This window comes from Pteropus alecto, unplaced genomic scaffold, assembly GCF_000325575.1.
Source record: "Pteropus alecto unplaced genomic scaffold, ASM32557v1 scaffold20, whole genome shotgun sequence".
In the NCBI taxonomy this organism is placed as follows: Eukaryota; Metazoa; Chordata; class Mammalia; order Chiroptera; family Pteropodidae; genus Pteropus; species Pteropus alecto.
In genome coordinates, this window is record NW_006436298.1 from 8,920,068 (window position 1) to 8,937,628 (window position 17,561).

The window sequence follows — 17,561 nt, forward strand, 5'->3', positions numbered from 1 at the left end:
GTGAAAGGAAGCAAGGGGAAAAGCATTCATCTGTCCGCAATCTGGTAGTTGAGAAGTTGTGATAAAATAGTGCTAGTGTTGGAAATGTTTGAATTAGTAATTCAAAAAAGTGAACAATTTTTCCTTCCCTGGCCCAACCCCCCAGCTTGCCTAATAATCCACTACATCTCATCAGCTGTTTAGGCCACCAGATCCAGGTGGAAGAGACAAGCATTTATTCAATACCTGTAATGTACTAGGCACTCTGCTTGGCACTGGGGATATAAGTGTCAAGGCCAAGAACAGTTTGGACCCAGCCTTTCCAGAACTCACAGTCGCTTGGGAGAGAAAGATTCAGTCAAAGACTGTGAACAATCCTAAGAATTTCTCTGGGCATTTGTGGGGCAGGTAGAGCAAATTGAGAGCACGACCCTTGTTTCCAGTTGTGCTTTTGACTCTGCCCTGCAGATCTAACCCGGTGACTGTGGATAGTTGAACCTGAGGGTGGGGATGAAACAGCAGTAGTCATCTGGCTGCCTCTCATCATGATTCTTTTTTCCTCCTTCCTAGGGGAGAAGTCGGATTACACAGCAAATGTAAAGGAAAATACTGAGCATCTTATATTTTTGATATAAGCTTTTTGTTTTCTTAAGTCTAGCCTCTGTGGTCTCATTTTTCAAAAGGAGATGGTAGGCTTGTGCCCAGAGTTGAGATCTGTTAGGCTAATCTGTTTCTTAACGAGACGCTGGTATTAATCTTACAGCTACTTAACCCTTTTTGGAAACCTTGTTTGCTGGTACAGTGTCACTGGCGATCGTGAAGATTAGAGATTATTGCTTGTTCCATTATAGCTTGGCAGTAACAAATATGTTTATGAAGTTGGTAAGTCTGATTTAGAGGGTGTAATCCTTACTTCTGGGTGGGCCTCGAAGGCAAGATTAATAGGCCTTTAAAACAGAATAGCTTGGAGTTACTGATATCATTATCTGCTGAAGGTTTCTATAGCAATGAGTGGTTTGATTGCACTGTGCAGTCGGTGGCGTAGTGAGTGAATGTAAAAGGATCCCCGTAATTTAGCAGAAACTCTCCTGGAGCAATTTAATTAAACACCAGTAGAATGAGTACCAAATTCTTTAAAAAGTTTACTGTATAGACCTAGATTAATTAAAGATATATTATTATCCTGAATTTACACACTGCCACAAATATCTTTAATGATTTTAAGATAAAGATTTGATAAATTTGAAAGTTATCTTTTAAATGATGAAGTACAGATTTAATGAAGATTTGTTTATTTTAATACAGTTTGAAAACAAAATTACATTAGACTGTAAGGAAAAATGTAGGCTGGCAAAGAAAAAAGACTAGATTTTTGAAAGGCACAGGAAGCCATACTGCCAAGGGTGAGTGAACACATTCTTTGTTATTGCAAGCTGGATTACCAGATGATATAGCCTTCCTTATTAGCAATATTGCGTAAAATGTGTACGATTCTTCTGAATCGCTACTGTAGGTTCAGACTTCTTTAGAAAGGTAGAATCATCATAATTTAAGAGCATATGGTCTGAAATGGCTTTAAGGGAATATCCTCTAATGGACAGAATAAAAATGTATGTGTCTCTTGATGCCTTTGTAGATGTGTCTGTTGAAACTGGTTCTGGTTACCATCCCTTCTTTTTTAATACCTTGGCGATATCTTCCCCACTTACCAATGTTTAGGGTTTGGAGTTATACATGTTTCAAAACAAACCCCCTACTATGTTCCTATAATATGGTAAACAAGATAATAGTTACTTCACATAAACTTTCAGCATCTGTGAAGTGGGGTGAAAAGCTTTATCTTAACTTAGCGTTTTGGACTTTGGCACTTAAACAGCAGGCTTTTGAAGGGCGAAGTTGGCCCATTTGGATATTCATGTTGCTAACTATGTTGCAGACATTACTCTGCTGCCACCTGGAGGTTGTGTGTGGGGTGTACATCTAAAGGTAGGCGGGGACCCGCGAACAAAAGCTGCCCAGGCTGGATGTTAGCTATCACCTTGTCCTTATTCCTTGTTGAGGTCGGTTGACATTGAGACTGTTACCTTTTTATTTTTCACTGTAGAGCTAAATACACACTTTGAATTCAAGAACAATATTACCGTAGAGTATAAATATCTTATTGTTTGATATTAGGCAAATTCAAGACTATAGTTATATAGATTTTTAAAAACACATGCCAGTGAGAAAGTTGACTTTTCTGCTCCATCCTTGCCTTAAGGTGTAAACCAATCCTTATACTATTTCTAAACAGAAACATGGATGAAAACTCCTGACACTGTTGCCAGGCAGTGAAAATAAATCCACTTGGAGGTTTGAGGTCTCTGGTGACTTAAATTAATAGGAGTAGCAATGTGGAGTAGGGAATGTATAGCTAATGTACCTGCCGGGAGAACCAGAGGTTGTTTGGCCAGAACTAGCATCAAGCAGGGCCATGGGGGCAGTGAAGGGGAGGGGTCCAGGGCAGGGCCTTGGGGCCCACAATGTTGTATATTAATACAGATTTAGGCAAATATTCTTCACTGTCTGTTCTTGCTAGGAGTGTCCAACACTTTTATTTTCTCTGGATCCAAACCTGCTTTTGGTGGTTATTTCAACTACAGTGGCCCTTGTTTACCAGCAAATGAGTGTTTGGGAAGAGAACCAATCAGTCAAGGCACAGAGAAAAATACCCCTTAAGTGAACCTTCCTGTTCATCCCAGAACATCCTGACCAGCGATGCTTCCAGGAAAGCCTTGATGCAGAAAGAGGGCACCCGGCATACCTGGGGCCGTCAGTGCTCAGCCTGCCACTGTCTGAGGTTGGAGCCCAAGGGCTGCGCTGTTATTCTCACCTTTGACCAATGCCCGAGGAAAGGCCGAACCTCGTCTAGAATGAATTATGCTTTTTTGAAGCATATGAAATTTGTGGTATTTGAGGAAATAGACATGTGGGATTTCTTCAGGTAGGCACAAGTCATGTGCTGTTTTGCAGAGCCTGCCTTCTGAATCAAGGGCATTTATTTAGTTAATCGTTTTTTTCTCCTATCAGGATTTCCTGTGAGAGCTCCTGGGCTTGTTTACATCTTGGTCCACACAAATAATACTGGAGCGTGAGCAGTCAGGTTATGAGATACTCTGTTCTGCTAAGAGTCGATTTTTAAGGAGCTTCATCCAAAAACCTGGCTTCGCGCAGACGGCTCCTTGGCAATTCATTTATACTTGTCATCTAGTTTGTTTGTTTTTTTTTCCTCTTCTTCCTCCTTTTTTTTTTTTTTTTTATCTTAATAAAAACTTCTATCAGCAGATCCTGATGAGAATTATTCCTCTTACAGAGATTAAGAATTTTGTGTCCAGCAGATCATCGCCTGAGCAGGAGGATGTGAAGGTAATGATTCCCTGCCCCTCTTTGTTCTCTGCACTTCTCTCCTGAGTTGGAGTAGAAGTGAAGATCTAGTGGTAATCCAGTTCTTTTTTTTATATCTTAATAAAAACTTCTATCAGCAGATCCTGATGAGAATTATTCCTCTTACAGAGATTAAGAATTTTGTGTCCAGCAGATCATCGCCTGAGCAGGAGGATGTGAAGGTAATGATTCCCTGCCCCTCTTTGTTCTCTGCACTTCTCTCCTGAGTTGGAGTAGAAGTGAAGATCTAGTGGTAATCCAGTTCTTTTAAAAGACCAGAAAAACCCAGGGATGTGCCCTAAGTCACATTCAGAATAACCTGAAACGTTGTTTCTTTTATTGAAATTTCCATCTCTACTCTTTGTGACCCTACCTAGCTATCTTTCTGGGTTGTAGCTATGTATGCAAGATGACTTAATACATTTTCCAAAACAATTTTTTTTTGAAGGTTGACAGTGATAGCTGTTTGCCAATAATGCGATTACTAGAGTTAACCTGGGAGAGGTTCTCTGAGAATAATGTACGGATAGCTTACAGACATGTTTCAGCTTGGGACAAATCCTTCCCTCATTTTTAGCTCTTAAATAATACTGATTAAGGACAAGCCTAGTTTTCTGTTTATGTATGGTGATGTATATGTAACGTGTCTTTACTGGCTGAGGTTGTTTTTCTAGTTTACTAAAATAAGGAAGCTTTAGTGTGGCACATAGTAATTTGTTTGTTTGTTTTTTAAAACCACCTGACTTTATCTTTTCCAGTATATGAAAAGCCTGGTGGTTCAACTGAATGAACATGGAGACCAGGACAGCTTAGATTTGGGTATGTTCCAAAATATTGCTTTTTCCTTGCACTCATAGGGGTATCACAGTCCCAGGTATACAGAAGACAAGAAAAAAAATAGTTTAAAATAAAATCTTTCTTCCTGGGAACCTTGTCTATTGCTTGAAACCCACCCAGATAAATTTTCTTTGCTGCATCGGTTATAATACTGACTTCAGGAGTTGAGTCTCCACTGACCATCTAAAAAGCAAAACAAATCAAAGCAAAACAAAGAAAGCTTTTCCTGAGCAGTTTTACTCTGGCTTGGGACTCGTCATATGTTCTTTGTTATTCCAACGAAGTAGGCACTACCAGCTTCAGTTTTGGGGTGAAGCAACAGTCCAGTGGCGGAGAGCGAGTGGTGGAGTGGAGACTCAGAGCTTCCTTCTGCCTGGCCCAGGAATCCCTAAGCTTACCACCATAGCATTTTGATACCCAGTGGGGTCCCCTTGGAGCTGAGCCTCTGTGATCTTGTCCCTGGTCTCAGGAAAAGACCAGATGCTTGTGTGACGTGAGTGTCCTTCCCAAGGCACCAAGAGCTCCCTTGGCAAGGAGAAGGTAGTCCTCCCGTGGACTTGGAAATTCTCATCTGCTCGGGCGCATTCCAGGGCACAGCTCACTGAGGGCACCTCCCCAGGTCTCTTCCTCAGAGAGTTCATAATTCTCCAGGGCTAAATTGGGCTCCAGAGTCCTCGTTTGAGTTAGAGCCTGATGAAGCTGTTGTAGGATTGGAGGATATATGTAGGCTGAGCTATCAGCAGATGCTTCATCTGGGTACCTGGATGGTCTGTGAAGGCCTCTGGGGCTGATAAGTGGACAGCAGACAAGCATGAACTTTCCTAGTTGGTTTCTTCAGGCTCAGCAAAGCTGAGACAGCTCACATACCTAGAAAACAAAAGGGAGAAGCAGTTTTAGGAGTTGCAGAGGGTGAGGTGGTGGGAGTGGTGGTATTGGTGGTGGCGGTGAAGTGCCCAAGCTGTTGTGAAATCAGGGAAAACCAAGAAAATACCCAAGGTGAGTTTAACAACAACTGTGGGTGGGCCTGCAGAGCCTCATGGTGAGGGGGCTCACTGGAGGCCAGTGGGTGCTGTCGGCACGTTTGACAGGCGTACAGCAAAGCAGTTACAACAGTTAGGGAATCATGAAGAGTGAAGCCGGGCAACGGGGAAGTACCCCTCAGCGTCGGTCGGCTGTGCTGCTGGTAGCTTGGCCACCAGCCAGAGGTGATTTGCTGCATCTCCTTGCGTGAGAGACTACTGAAATTGGAACAGAAACTTAGACTGTACCCAGCAATAAGCATACCTTTAATATTTCTGCTATAAAAGGTAAGAGGAATAATTTTCTTCCAGAAGGGAGAAGAGGAAGGAGATATGAAAGCCAGCTTCTCTGTGTAGATGATTGTTGTGGGCCACTGAAGCCAGGAGCATAGTGTTGCTCATGCATACAGCAGGAAGTCTCAGCTACAAATTGCATCATGTTCCTGGGAATGTTAGCTTTGAAGAATGTTTACCAAGACAAATTGCCAGTGGGGGAGGAGTGTTGGCTGTTAAAAGTAGGAGATAGCAGAATTATTTTAATTTTAGGCTTTAAAAACTCACCCCATTCTCAACCTGGTGCACTAGCTGGGCGAAGAGAACACGTGTAAAGGAAATTGTAGCGGCCTGACCTAACTCGAGTGTTCCGTCAGCAACATCATTGTGTCCAGGGAGGATTATAATGAAGGGTTTGACAGAGACGAACGGGCATGACGTTAATCCAGTGACTTATGAAAGGGCCAGGAATGATTCTTCCTTGTGCTAACATTTGCTTTTTTGTTTATTTAAACTATTTGGATTAAGAAAGTCATCTGACTTCATGCAGAGAAAATGAGAATAGATTTTAAAAGAACCTTCTGAGACAGAAAAGGGGGCAGCAAGCAGTGAGCAATAGTCGGATGGCAAACTGGAGTCTGGAACTGGGAATGGCTTTTCCCCAAGGCCACTTCCACACGTATTTTATAGGTGCTTATATTCTGCTCAGTCGACACGGAAATGCTGACACATGTAGGTTGAGGTACATGTCTTTGCTGACTTGTATTATTCAAACTGGTATGATGTGAGTTTAGTGTGATCTCATAAGCTAGCTACATCAGTGCCGTTTCAGTACAAGTTTCTATGATAATAGACATATTCTGTATCTGCACTAATAATGCAGTAGTCAATAACTGCATACGTTTATAGAATATGCGATGTGTGACCACTGAAGAACTGATGTTTTAATTTTATTCAATTTATTGCACTGGAAGTCTCCTTTCCATTGTTGTTGACCCATCAGAGCATCAAGAATCAGACTAGCCATTATTAGTTTATACACCGAAAATGTTGATTGGAAGGATACTGTCCGAGGTGGATAACAGTAAGCTCATCCAAGCCAGTGCCCCTAGCCACCTCAGTAGTGACAATAGCATTACATTTCTGGTGAGTCCAGCAGTAAGGGCTCTGCTCTCTGTGGATGCCGTAAGTGCCTGGTGCTTTACTCAAAGAGGAGAATATCAGTGGAAGGGCTGGGATCCAGTTTTTTTTCTGTCGCAGTGGAGAGTGGGACTCCTCAGTGTGTGGTTCCTTCACATTCTAGGCAGGTAGACTGGGGGAGGGAGTAAAGCATTTGGAGGAAATGGAAAAAGAGAAAGTAGTTAAAATGGATCAATACAGAAATTATCAAGGAAGAAAGAGTCCATCTGGCTCAAGGGTCCAATTCGCCCCTATAGAAATATAGGGGACTAAATATGATTAAGAAATAGAAGCTCAATAGTGGGCAGCAGCAACTGCTGTGCCAAAAAGAAGGAGAGTGGACACCTAGCAGGAACATGTGGACAACCTGTGAGAATACAGTGGCTGAGCTTTGGCTGCCCTTCAGAATCCCAACTGCAAGCAAAGATGCCTAAACTGTCACCCATCAGCAAAGCCGTAAAGGGTTTCATTAGCTGCTCTCTTGCAACTCTACTTTTAAAAGGTTGAATCAGAAAAAATAAAACCATGTGCCTGGTTAGAAAGTCAGATTTCCAATTAAAAATTAAATTCATGCTTGAGGACTGTGAAACGAGTGCCAGCATCTCAGGTGCGTTACAGAAGCACCTGTAAGGTGACGTACCTGCTCTCTCAGCAAGTGATATTCAAGAGTGTGAGTGAGGTTGTATGTGGCAACCTAGATTTAGCGACACTCATACTGAAGCTGATTTTCCTGCAGTAATTTATCAACGATGGCTGCACTGAACTGAAGATTATTTGAAAGTTACTTGGGTAAAGCTGTGTGTTGTATGACTGTTTGGATGAGAAAAGAAGGATTTGGTGAAACTGACTTATTAAAACAAGAAGTATGTGAGCATGTTTTGATTTTCCTCATGGGGGAGGGTGGTGAGGAGGTAGGGAGAGACACTTGGGGAGGTGGTGATGGCATTGGCCGGCATCATCCTTCTTGCTTAGAAAGTCCCAGTACCTTGAAGCTCTGGGCATGAAGCAGTGCCGTATCTGCTGTTGCAGGTCTGGCTGGCAGAGTGAACTTGTCACAAGTGCCAGAGAAGATTTTAAACATAATATCATGTTAAGATTTTTGGGAAAAAGTCAATCTTTTTAAATTATAGAAGTAATAAATGCTCACAGTTGAAAAATTAGAAATTTTAGAATGATTAGAAAAAAAGAAAAACATCCCTATAATTTTTCCGCTCCAAAGCAGCTACCATTAAATTTTGGTATATTTCCTACCAGTATTTTTCCCGTGGATCTATTATTTACATTGTTATAATCATGCAAACGATAGAATTTTATGTCCTGTTTTATTCATTTAACATTATATACCACAAGGAAGCTCCATTTCAGAAGGTAGCTTAATTTGATTCTGTACATTTTTCTACAAAAAATATGGATTACTTTTCTAAGAAGAAAAGGAAACTATCATAGAGTCTCCTCACAACTATATTTATTGGCCAGGGAAAAAACCCTTTTTAAAAAATAATATGTATTATTTGATTTTATAGAGTTGCCTGGTTGTCAGTACATGCAGAGGCTCAAATCTCAAGTATTCTTTAACTCTTTGAGTCACTTCATTGCTATTACTGTTTGTTACTTATTTATGATATGAGAGAAAGAAAGCATCTTCATGGGTGTTGGGACTTGGAGGGTGGGCACGTGGGAAACAGATGGACCAAGGAGGCATAAGGAAGAAAACCTGATTGGATACCCTAAAACCCATCCAGACCAATCAGGAAGAGAAGAAAACAGAAACAGCAACAAACAGTAGGAAGTGAAGGGCTTCAGACTGCTCAGCCTAGACGACATGGACCTTCTGCGACTACAGACAAGACCACGAAGGAGAAACGAAGACCCCCACACAGGAAGCTTAGGAAAATGTCAGCAAAGGGAAACTGCGAGGAAATGATCGGAGACCCAAAGGAGCAGCCACTGTAGAACAGAATGTTGGAATTGGTACAAGCTCTTGTTCCCAGCCCTCCATCTGTGGATCTATCTGAGAGAGGTCCAGGCAGTCAATATTGCTAGTTTGGTAAAACACCAATAAGTAAGATTAATTAGGTTAATCTTTCTTTTCTTCTTATGTAAACGGAAAGTTTGGAAATGGAATTAATGCTATTAAGCTATAAAATCTTAGAAAACAGTGTTTTAAAGTTGTTTATGAAAATAAAGTTTTGTGATGGTTCTTAGCAAGATCTTAAGGGTGGAATCTGAAGATCTAAGACCCACGTTAGTGGAAGCTGGCTCTCTATTGGCTATTATTTGATAGGACATGTGTATCTATGATGAGATTTCAAGAATGTGCCATGAAACGTGAAAGAAAATAAAAAGGGAGAGGAAACCTTAGCAGAGCTCTTATGTAACCCTCTGAAAAACAAGTTTTAAAGCCTACTTTTTGGCAGATCTCTCTCTATGCCCCAGGCTGTAGAAGCCTCTGTGGATTCCCTTTTTCTTTTCAGATTTTTTTTGCGGGGGTGGGGTGAGCGGGTGTCATCTCTCCACCACAAACCAAAGTTTACTAGTGACTTGGTCTTGAAATAAAGAAGCTGGGGATAGAAACATATCCCAGGAAGACCACTGGGAACACAAAGTTATTTATAAAAATTCTGACTCAATTTTATTTCCTTTGTTCATTTCAATGAAATTTTCTTATTGCAGTTGTTGAGGTTTTAAAAATTGTTTTTGGTAGAAGAAATTGCTGACTTACTGGAATTCTTCTGAGTGTTATAAGCTCAATTTGGTTCTCTTATCATGAATGTCATGCCTTTTATATTTGTGGCTTCATTATTTGGATAAAATTCTCCTTGTGGAATGCTAGTCAAGCATTTTTCATTAAATTAGACAATTGGAGTATTTATTGGCAGACTTTTATCCCATAGATTAAAAGAAAGAATTTGGGATTTTTAGTTTAACTTTTACTCTAGACTAGGAAATATGAAACTAAAGCCTTACTAGAAGTCTATATTCTATCATATTCTCATCTTTTCTTCTGATTAAAGAAACAAAAACAAAAAACTATGTTAAATTATAATTCCCGAGTCTAGGACGCAGTGATGGATCTAATGTTCTGCTTCATGTTTGCTCACCAAAATTAAAAAAAAAAAAAAAAAAAGCAAAATGAAAATTAAGGTCAAGGGTTGCTAATCTAAGCATTTAGTTATCCTGTGGTTCTAAACACTGCCAAGTTTTGATTTCAGTGGAATTACCTTGGAGTTTTAACAATACTGAAGCCTGGGTGTACTCCTTCCTAGAGAAGTCTGATTTAATTGGTCTGGAGTGTGGCCTATACTTCAAGAGTTCTAAAAGTGCCCCAGATGGTTCTCAGGGAACTATGGACATAGTTTCTTAAGAGACTTCTGCTCTGCCGCAGTCACCTCTGACTTACTGGGTTTTCCATGTTTTTTGGAATTGGGGAAATGTGGTTCTACTTTTATCTCAATAGTTTATAAAAGCAATTAATGGAAGCTAGTTTGTATTAGGTTTGCAGACTTTTAATGATTGTCATCATCAATATCATCGTAGATCTGTAGGAAATGTGAAAACTTTGGGAAAAAAATTATTGAAAAATTTCCCAACTGCTTGAACCTCAGTGAGATGGTTGACTTTGAGGTGCACAGATTGAGATGAAGGGAGTTGGATTTACACTAATGTCATAAGGGCATCACAATGATGCCTGATGTGCACCTCTGTATAATCTAAATTGCCCTTTTCATCTCACAAACCAACTTAATTTCTGAAATGTAATTGAAAGAGGAAAAAATGGCAGTATTTGCTCTGAATTCTAAAGTTTTCATTCGCCAAAATAAAATTCTCAACTCCAAATAAACCAGCTTAGTGAATAAATTCCATAGATTGCATCCCTAAAAATTCTATTTTGATGTTTAAATCAAATAATTAGCTTATAAATTTCAAACAAGTAAAACATTTTAAGGAAACTACAACTAATTTATGAAACAAATGAAAAATATGAAATGTATTTTGGAGACAACATTTATAAAAATTTTAAATTAAAAGTTAAAATTCCACCTAAGAATTTCCTCCCTTTTTTTTATGTTGAAATACTTCAGAATACCTGTGTGTATGAACATTTAATGAAAGAATTGCCCTCACAGAAGACTCAGTGAGCTGTCGGCTTGATTGCAGTGTAAATGTTTTTATGTGAGTTTAGGTTTGGTTTTTACTAAGTACCAGTGGTTAATCTCTTGGGAGGGACTTTAGAGCAATTAAGATTCTGGTTAGCTTTCATGCCAGGGGTACAGACTCTAACAATTTATTGGGACAATTCACTTTAACTTTTAGAGTGGCTAATTTAGAAGGTATTTTTATGAAACATGCCCGTAGTTCAGGCATGGCCAAAAAGCCAACAGAATTTATTCTTCACTATAATAGGAGATTCTGCTGAAGAATATGTGCAGATAAAGTACAGAGAAGAAGCGATGCAATTGGAGCTTGAATAGGAGTTCCAATAATAACCTGTTGTTTCGTTTTGATATTTAAAATAATAAAAATCAGAATAAAGAGTGAAGTTCAAGGTATCTAGAACTTGAGAAGAAAATTTCGAGTAAGCTAGCTGGGTTTCATCCAGATTCTTGAGATTAGTCTACCAAAAGAGTTTCTGCTAATCTAACTGTGGTAGATTTACCTGCCCACAAGTGCCCCATGGGAGGTTTGCATTGGGGTTAGCTCTTGGGAACCTATTAACCTTAAAGAGACACATTTGTTTCTGAAAAATTAAAATTATTTTCAGCATATCATTTTTTAATGTCCAGTTAGTTTCCTCAGAGTTACATGGTAACTTCACGTAATAAGTTAAACAAAAAGAAATGGAATTTTATGCTTGACTTGAATTCTATACATCTGAAGAAGTGATGCAAACATCCTTTTAGCATGAATTCCAAACATTTAGTCAATATAGATTCTGTACTTTTTGCCCCCATCCTTTAAATTATTTTAAAACTTTATTTTTTAGAAGTTTTAGGTTTACAAAAAAAATTTTTAAAAATAATACAGAGAGTTTCTATATGCCCATTTCCCCACTACCCCTGTTTCACCTGTTATTAACATATATTATTATGGTACATATTTTGATATTAATAAACCAGTGTTGATACATTATTACTGACTAAAGTCCATACTTTATTTAGATTTTAAAAGTTTTTTATCCAATTTTCTTTTTCTGCCCCAGGATTCCATCCAAGATACCATATTACATCTAGTTCTCATGTTTACTTAGGCTTCTTTTGGCTGTGAGAGTTTCTCAGACTTTCCTTGTTTTAGATGACATGCTACATTTTGTATCATGTCCCTCAATTGGTATTTTTCTGACGTTTTTCTCATCGTTAAACTGGGGCTCTGGGTTCTGGGAGGAAGTCCAGGGAGGTAAAATGCCATTTCATAACATCATATCAATGGTATATTCTGTCAGCATTGCTTATCACTGTTAATAATGACCTTGACTACCGGGCAAAGGTAAGGTTTGTCAGGTTTCTCCATGATAAAGTTACTCTTCCCCACTACACTTTCCATACTTGTACTCTTTGGGAAGAAGTGATGATGTGCAGCCCATACTTCAGAGGTAGAGAGTTATGTGTATTCTTCTTTGTGGGTAAAGCATTTACATAAATTATTTGGAATTCTTCTACATGGGAGACTTGTACTCCCTCATTTATTTATTTAATTTATGTTAGTATGGATTTAAAGATATTTTATACTTTGAGTAATAATCTAGTACTACTTTATTAGTTGTTCAGAGTGTCCTAGCTTTGGAAATGGAGAACTCTTTCAGTTGGCTTTTGTACACTTTCTACATATTCCTATCGTTATAGATTTTTTTTTTTAGGGTGGTAAAAATATTCTCTATGGTACTGTAATAGTGGATACATGGCACTGCATTTGTCAAAACTCATAGAACTTATGGCACACAGAGTCAACTTTAATGTGTGCAAATAAAAAATTAAGAAGTTGGAGGATCCTATGATGGAATTCAGAATGTGACAGAAGAATCTATTTACTAAAAATGTGTGACATGCCTTACTATAGGGAATGAGGGGCAGACATTAGTAACTTTGGAAATAAGTAGAGTCTGTAAGAACAAAAACAAAAGGAACTATACATATACATTTCCTCTAGGCGATACAGTTGTTTCCCGCAGGGGGTACAGGTTAACAATTCTGATACCACTGTAAATGTGTACGGGGAAATGACCAATTAAGTAAATGAATTATGGATGGTAGGTGCCAGGTTCCTCACTCTTTGAGTGGGAGTTTTTAGGTAAGCAAGGGGAGGAGGCCGGAATGATTCATATGCTGATGAATTAGAGTTGTAGGCATGAGTATGCACTCATGACTAGTTTATATAGATACACATAGTTGCATAGAGAAGTGTTCGTAGATATGTGTGTGTGTGTGTGCATGTGTGCGTGTGTTTGTGTATACACACACATACATATTAGGACACACATACATATATATTTCCCTGTCCTGTTAGATGAGAAGATCTAGAAGCAGAAATATTCCAGGAACACATACAAGATGAGACAGACTTTAAAATTAAGAGTATCCATTATGTGAATTTTAGCTTCAGAAGCATGGAATTGATAGTTCAGAGTTTGTTAAAACTATTTAAATTCTTTTCTCATTTTATACCTCATAGTTAACTTATTAACATGTGAATAATCATATAAAAGTCTATAGAACAAGTAGAACTTTGAATGTTGAAACTGAATAAGTTCATTTTCGGCCAGGTTTGGGAAAATTGGAATTGGAACATGATTAGAATAAATCTAAAATGCAATCGTAGATGTTGCTCTACGTGCCTTGCCTCTTCCTAGTACAAGGAATTTATAACGAGATATGTTTCTAACCCCCCACTTGTCTCTGTCCAGACTTAGATTTCGTGTCCTTGCTTCTGCCACCTACAAGGCCCCTCACATCCGCTATCCACAGCTGCCTCTCCAAGATAAATGAAAAATTCCTCATAATTTATTGTTCAGGAAAAACTAAGTCAATTTGTCCTAATCCTTTCCTTTCAGGTATTCCCAGGAACTTCATGTTTAAAACAAAATGAGGTCTACCAATGATCTTTTTTTTTTTCCCTCAAGAGAATCAGCTAAGTAAGAACCGATAACTATAGCAATCTGAAAAGCTGTTGGAAGCTTTGACAATATAATTCTTCAGCCAGAAAACCTATTATTTTCCTGTCCTGAAGTGTTTTGTGTATTTTCCTTTTATACTACCTGTGGATATAGCATAATACAAGTAATGTCATCTTATTGAATTCCTAGATAGTATTCATTTTTTTCCTTAGACAATAGGATGACATAAGGGAGCATATTGGAACCTCTGAAGGAACATGAAGGTTTTTCGTTGAAATAAATCAAGTTAATAAAGGTAGATGAGAAATAAAAAAAAAAAATTATTATTTTTAAAGTAAGGTAATATTATGAATGATGGCATTCTAGGATTTCAATTTATGACAATGGTGGTTGCACCATGTTCCCAATTCACATCTAATATATGTGAATTCAATTTTATGGGCTCTGTTTAAAAAAACAAAACAGGATGGGCAGTAGGGAGAAAAATAATAATTTAAACTTTGGGTGGCTCCACCCATGATTCTATGAGTGTAATGTCCCCAAGCGAGTGTGACACTGGTGATATGAATGTTCCGTTCCCACCGTGCTTGTCATAATGAGCACATCTAACCACATGGATATGAGCTGCACTTTTAAAGATCCTCATTTCTATATGACATGGCCTCTCAAAGCCAAACATTTCACCTAGTGCCCAACCAAAGTGACAATGTTCTCCAACAAAGAAATGCTTAATTTGAAATTAGATGACATGGTGCCCTTCTAAGGAATTTTTGAGGAAAATATTGACCATCTGAGTTTCACCTAATACTAGAACCTGAGGGTCCATTAAATTGTCACTGTGCTGAAGTTATCCAGAATAGGCTTGTTCTGGCATTAGGGGTGTTTTCTCCTCTTGTCTGTATTTTTTATGACTTTTTTCAAAAATGATTTCTAGCAGTGTTAAAAAAGGTGGTAGTCAAACAAGGGAGCAGAGAAGAAAAGCATCTTCCCCCTCCTCTTTCTGCCTGGTATAATTTTTTGAAAAGTCTTTGCACATTGCCATTTCTCAGTTTTGAAAATCAAGCTATTACTTCTGAGGTAAAGATAAGAATACTTCAGTGTCTACAATGTAGAAGATAAAATATAACGAAAGAGAAACTTTATATTTAATATTTAAGCTAAAACTTATTGAAAACTTAAGTTCTTTACTGTTGTCTCTTTGTTCTCACAAATCTTTGAAGTATAAATGTTGCGATTTAATTTTATATGAAACAACTGAGGATCAGAAATTACGAGTGACTTGATTAGGACCACTAAGCAAATAAGTGACAAAGCCACTATTTGAGTCCAGATATATATGGCTCCAAAAACCCGTGATTTTTCTTTTTGCCTTGCGATCCTTAAAAACATGAATTAAAACACAGTTCTTACCCTCAAGGAATTTGAGGTCCCATTGGAAGATAAGAAAGATATACAAATATTATAATTCAGATCAAAATATAAATACCCTTTTAAGGAAGTTTAATTTTATCGAAGTTGAAAGGTAGGTGACCTGTTTTCCAGATAAGGAGAATCAAAGAAAGTTTCTATATAAGCCTTCCAGAAAGCTGAAACTTCAAAGCAGCAGCAGCTGCCCTTGATAATTGTAACCTTATAGAGGTTATTTTCTAAGTAAGGGATTTTCTAATTAAAGGAGGTCGATGAAATCATTCACACTCCTGCATCATTGTGGTTGTATGATACCTGGTGAGAAAGTGGCCTTGGGGATATATTACATTGAATTCTATCCACTGCAATTGCAATCAGCCAGAGAAAGCAAAGAAATTAAACCATCGAATATGAATGAGATGTAAATAACATCTTGAATTAATTTAAATATTGGCACAATGGGAGGAAAAAAGCCAACTACTAGAGAAAACAAGGAGGATAAATGACCCATGTTCAGGAGAAATTATTGGGTGGGCAAGAAAATGAGCTGGCCTAAAAATAAAAAAGGCTGTATAAACACAATATTTTCTACTTCGCTTTATATATTAACTGTGTATGACTGGTCAGTGCAAATCATTTTATTCTTTACAAGTTGTTGATAAATAATAAAACAAATAGATTTGAAAATTTCTTATTGGGTTTCTTACGTGTCTTGGCTGGGTGTCTCACCTGTATTGGGTAGCTCTAGTAGTTCTGTCAGAATAATTTCCATATCAATAGTCAATTGATATGTAATTAATTGGTCAACAGGGACTGTACTTTGGAGAAATTTAGATTAAGATGGATCTACCCGGATATAGAAATGGCTTTTACAGAGTTCTTTTATATATCTCTGTCTGCACTGTTCTGAAGTTCTTATTATCAACCACTGATAGTCAAGGGAGGAGCAGCCTACTCCAGTAGTTTGCTGACCCGAGGCTTATCCTACTTAAGTGGCTCTAAAACTTCACTTTGCATCTGAAAGAAAGATAACAGTATCTCCTGGTCTAGCATTTTCTTTGCAGTTTGGTGATCTTATGTACTGGTGGAGGTTTCCTTTCTTTGGTCTATGGATATCTCTGAAGGCAACCAAGGGTACGGGGACCTACGCACATCCCAAGTATTGCACGGAGCCTTAGAGAAAAATGGGCTTTCTCTACCCATAAGTACTGCTCTTTTTTCAAATATACTGTAGTGACCAATAAAATGCAAATGTACTTTTAAATCTTTTATAAGAGTTGATGTAGCTTTTTGTCAAGGTAAGTGTTTCAATAAGAAAATATTAAATATACTACAGCTTTTGTGTAAAGCTTCTTCATCCTCAGGTAGAGACTAATAAGTGTAAATCATTCATTCAGCACATGCCTACAATGTCCCCGACAGTGTTTTAAGCCCTAAAACTGAGAAAGAATAAAAATACCCACCCACAAGATTTTATGTATTTCCTTATTAAATATTTATTGGACTAAAACTCTCCAACCTGATGTAAGAGTTGAGAGTAATTTATCCTTACAGTTGCACCCAGCTGGTTAAGTAAAATATGTAATTATTCTTCAAATAAAAGGCCACAAAATAGAAAATTATTAATATTTATTTTTGCTTAATTGTAATGCTTACAATTATCTTCTAGTTGTATTTTGTTCTAGTTGTATATTTATGTAGGTAACCATATAAAAACACAGTAGTGATTTACGTCATTCTGATTTTGATTTAAATTTGAAATTAAGTGGTTTCTCCCTTTTTCTACTTCTCTCTGTGTCCCTCACCAAACCCCTACCCAGTCAGACAGGATTAACTGTCATGGAGCAGGTTATGCATCTATTTTCTTACACAGCATAGCACAATAGTGCCAACAATTTGGGAAATAATTGAAGTAAAGAGATGAATATTAATGAGACACATATCGTCATGCTCCAAGTCTGCAGAGTAGAACAGATTCTCATATTGTTTCCACTCTCCTTTAGTTTATTCGAGTATCAGACAACCTCACAAAACAAAACACAACACTTTTTTCTAATGCTACTACTAAAAGCTTAAAAGAGACTCCCCCATGAGATTTGGGAGATTACACACACACACACACACACACACACATGTTTCCACTCCTTTAGTTTATTCGAGTATCAGACAACCTCACAAAACAAAACACAACACTTTTTTCTAATGCTACTACTAAAAGCTTAAAAGAGACTCCCCCATGAGATTTGGGAGATTACACACACACACACACACACACACACACACACACACACACACACACACACACACACACACACACATTTTTTAGTGTCTGTCTT

At 38.0% G+C, this 17,561-nt stretch overlaps 1 protein-coding gene across 7 annotated transcripts in view; it reads left to right on the forward strand.

The window, feature by feature from the left end:
• Positions 1-17,561, forward strand: part of ARHGEF28 (Rho guanine nucleotide exchange factor 28) — a 264,414-nt gene that overhangs the window by 131,331 nt on the left and 115,522 nt on the right. For 6 of the 7 annotated variants that reach the window (XM_015590473.1, XM_025047883.1, XM_025047885.1 and 3 more), the window contains 2 exons: positions 3,332-3,384; positions 4,161-4,221. In XM_015590473.1, coding sequence (XP_015445959.1) covers positions 3,332-3,384; positions 4,161-4,221 — 114 coding nt within the window. Of the gene's footprint in view, positions 1-3,331; positions 3,385-3,531; positions 3,585-4,160; positions 4,222-17,561 lie in introns of all 7 variants that reach the window. The other variant, XM_015590479.2, reaches the window with a different exon arrangement.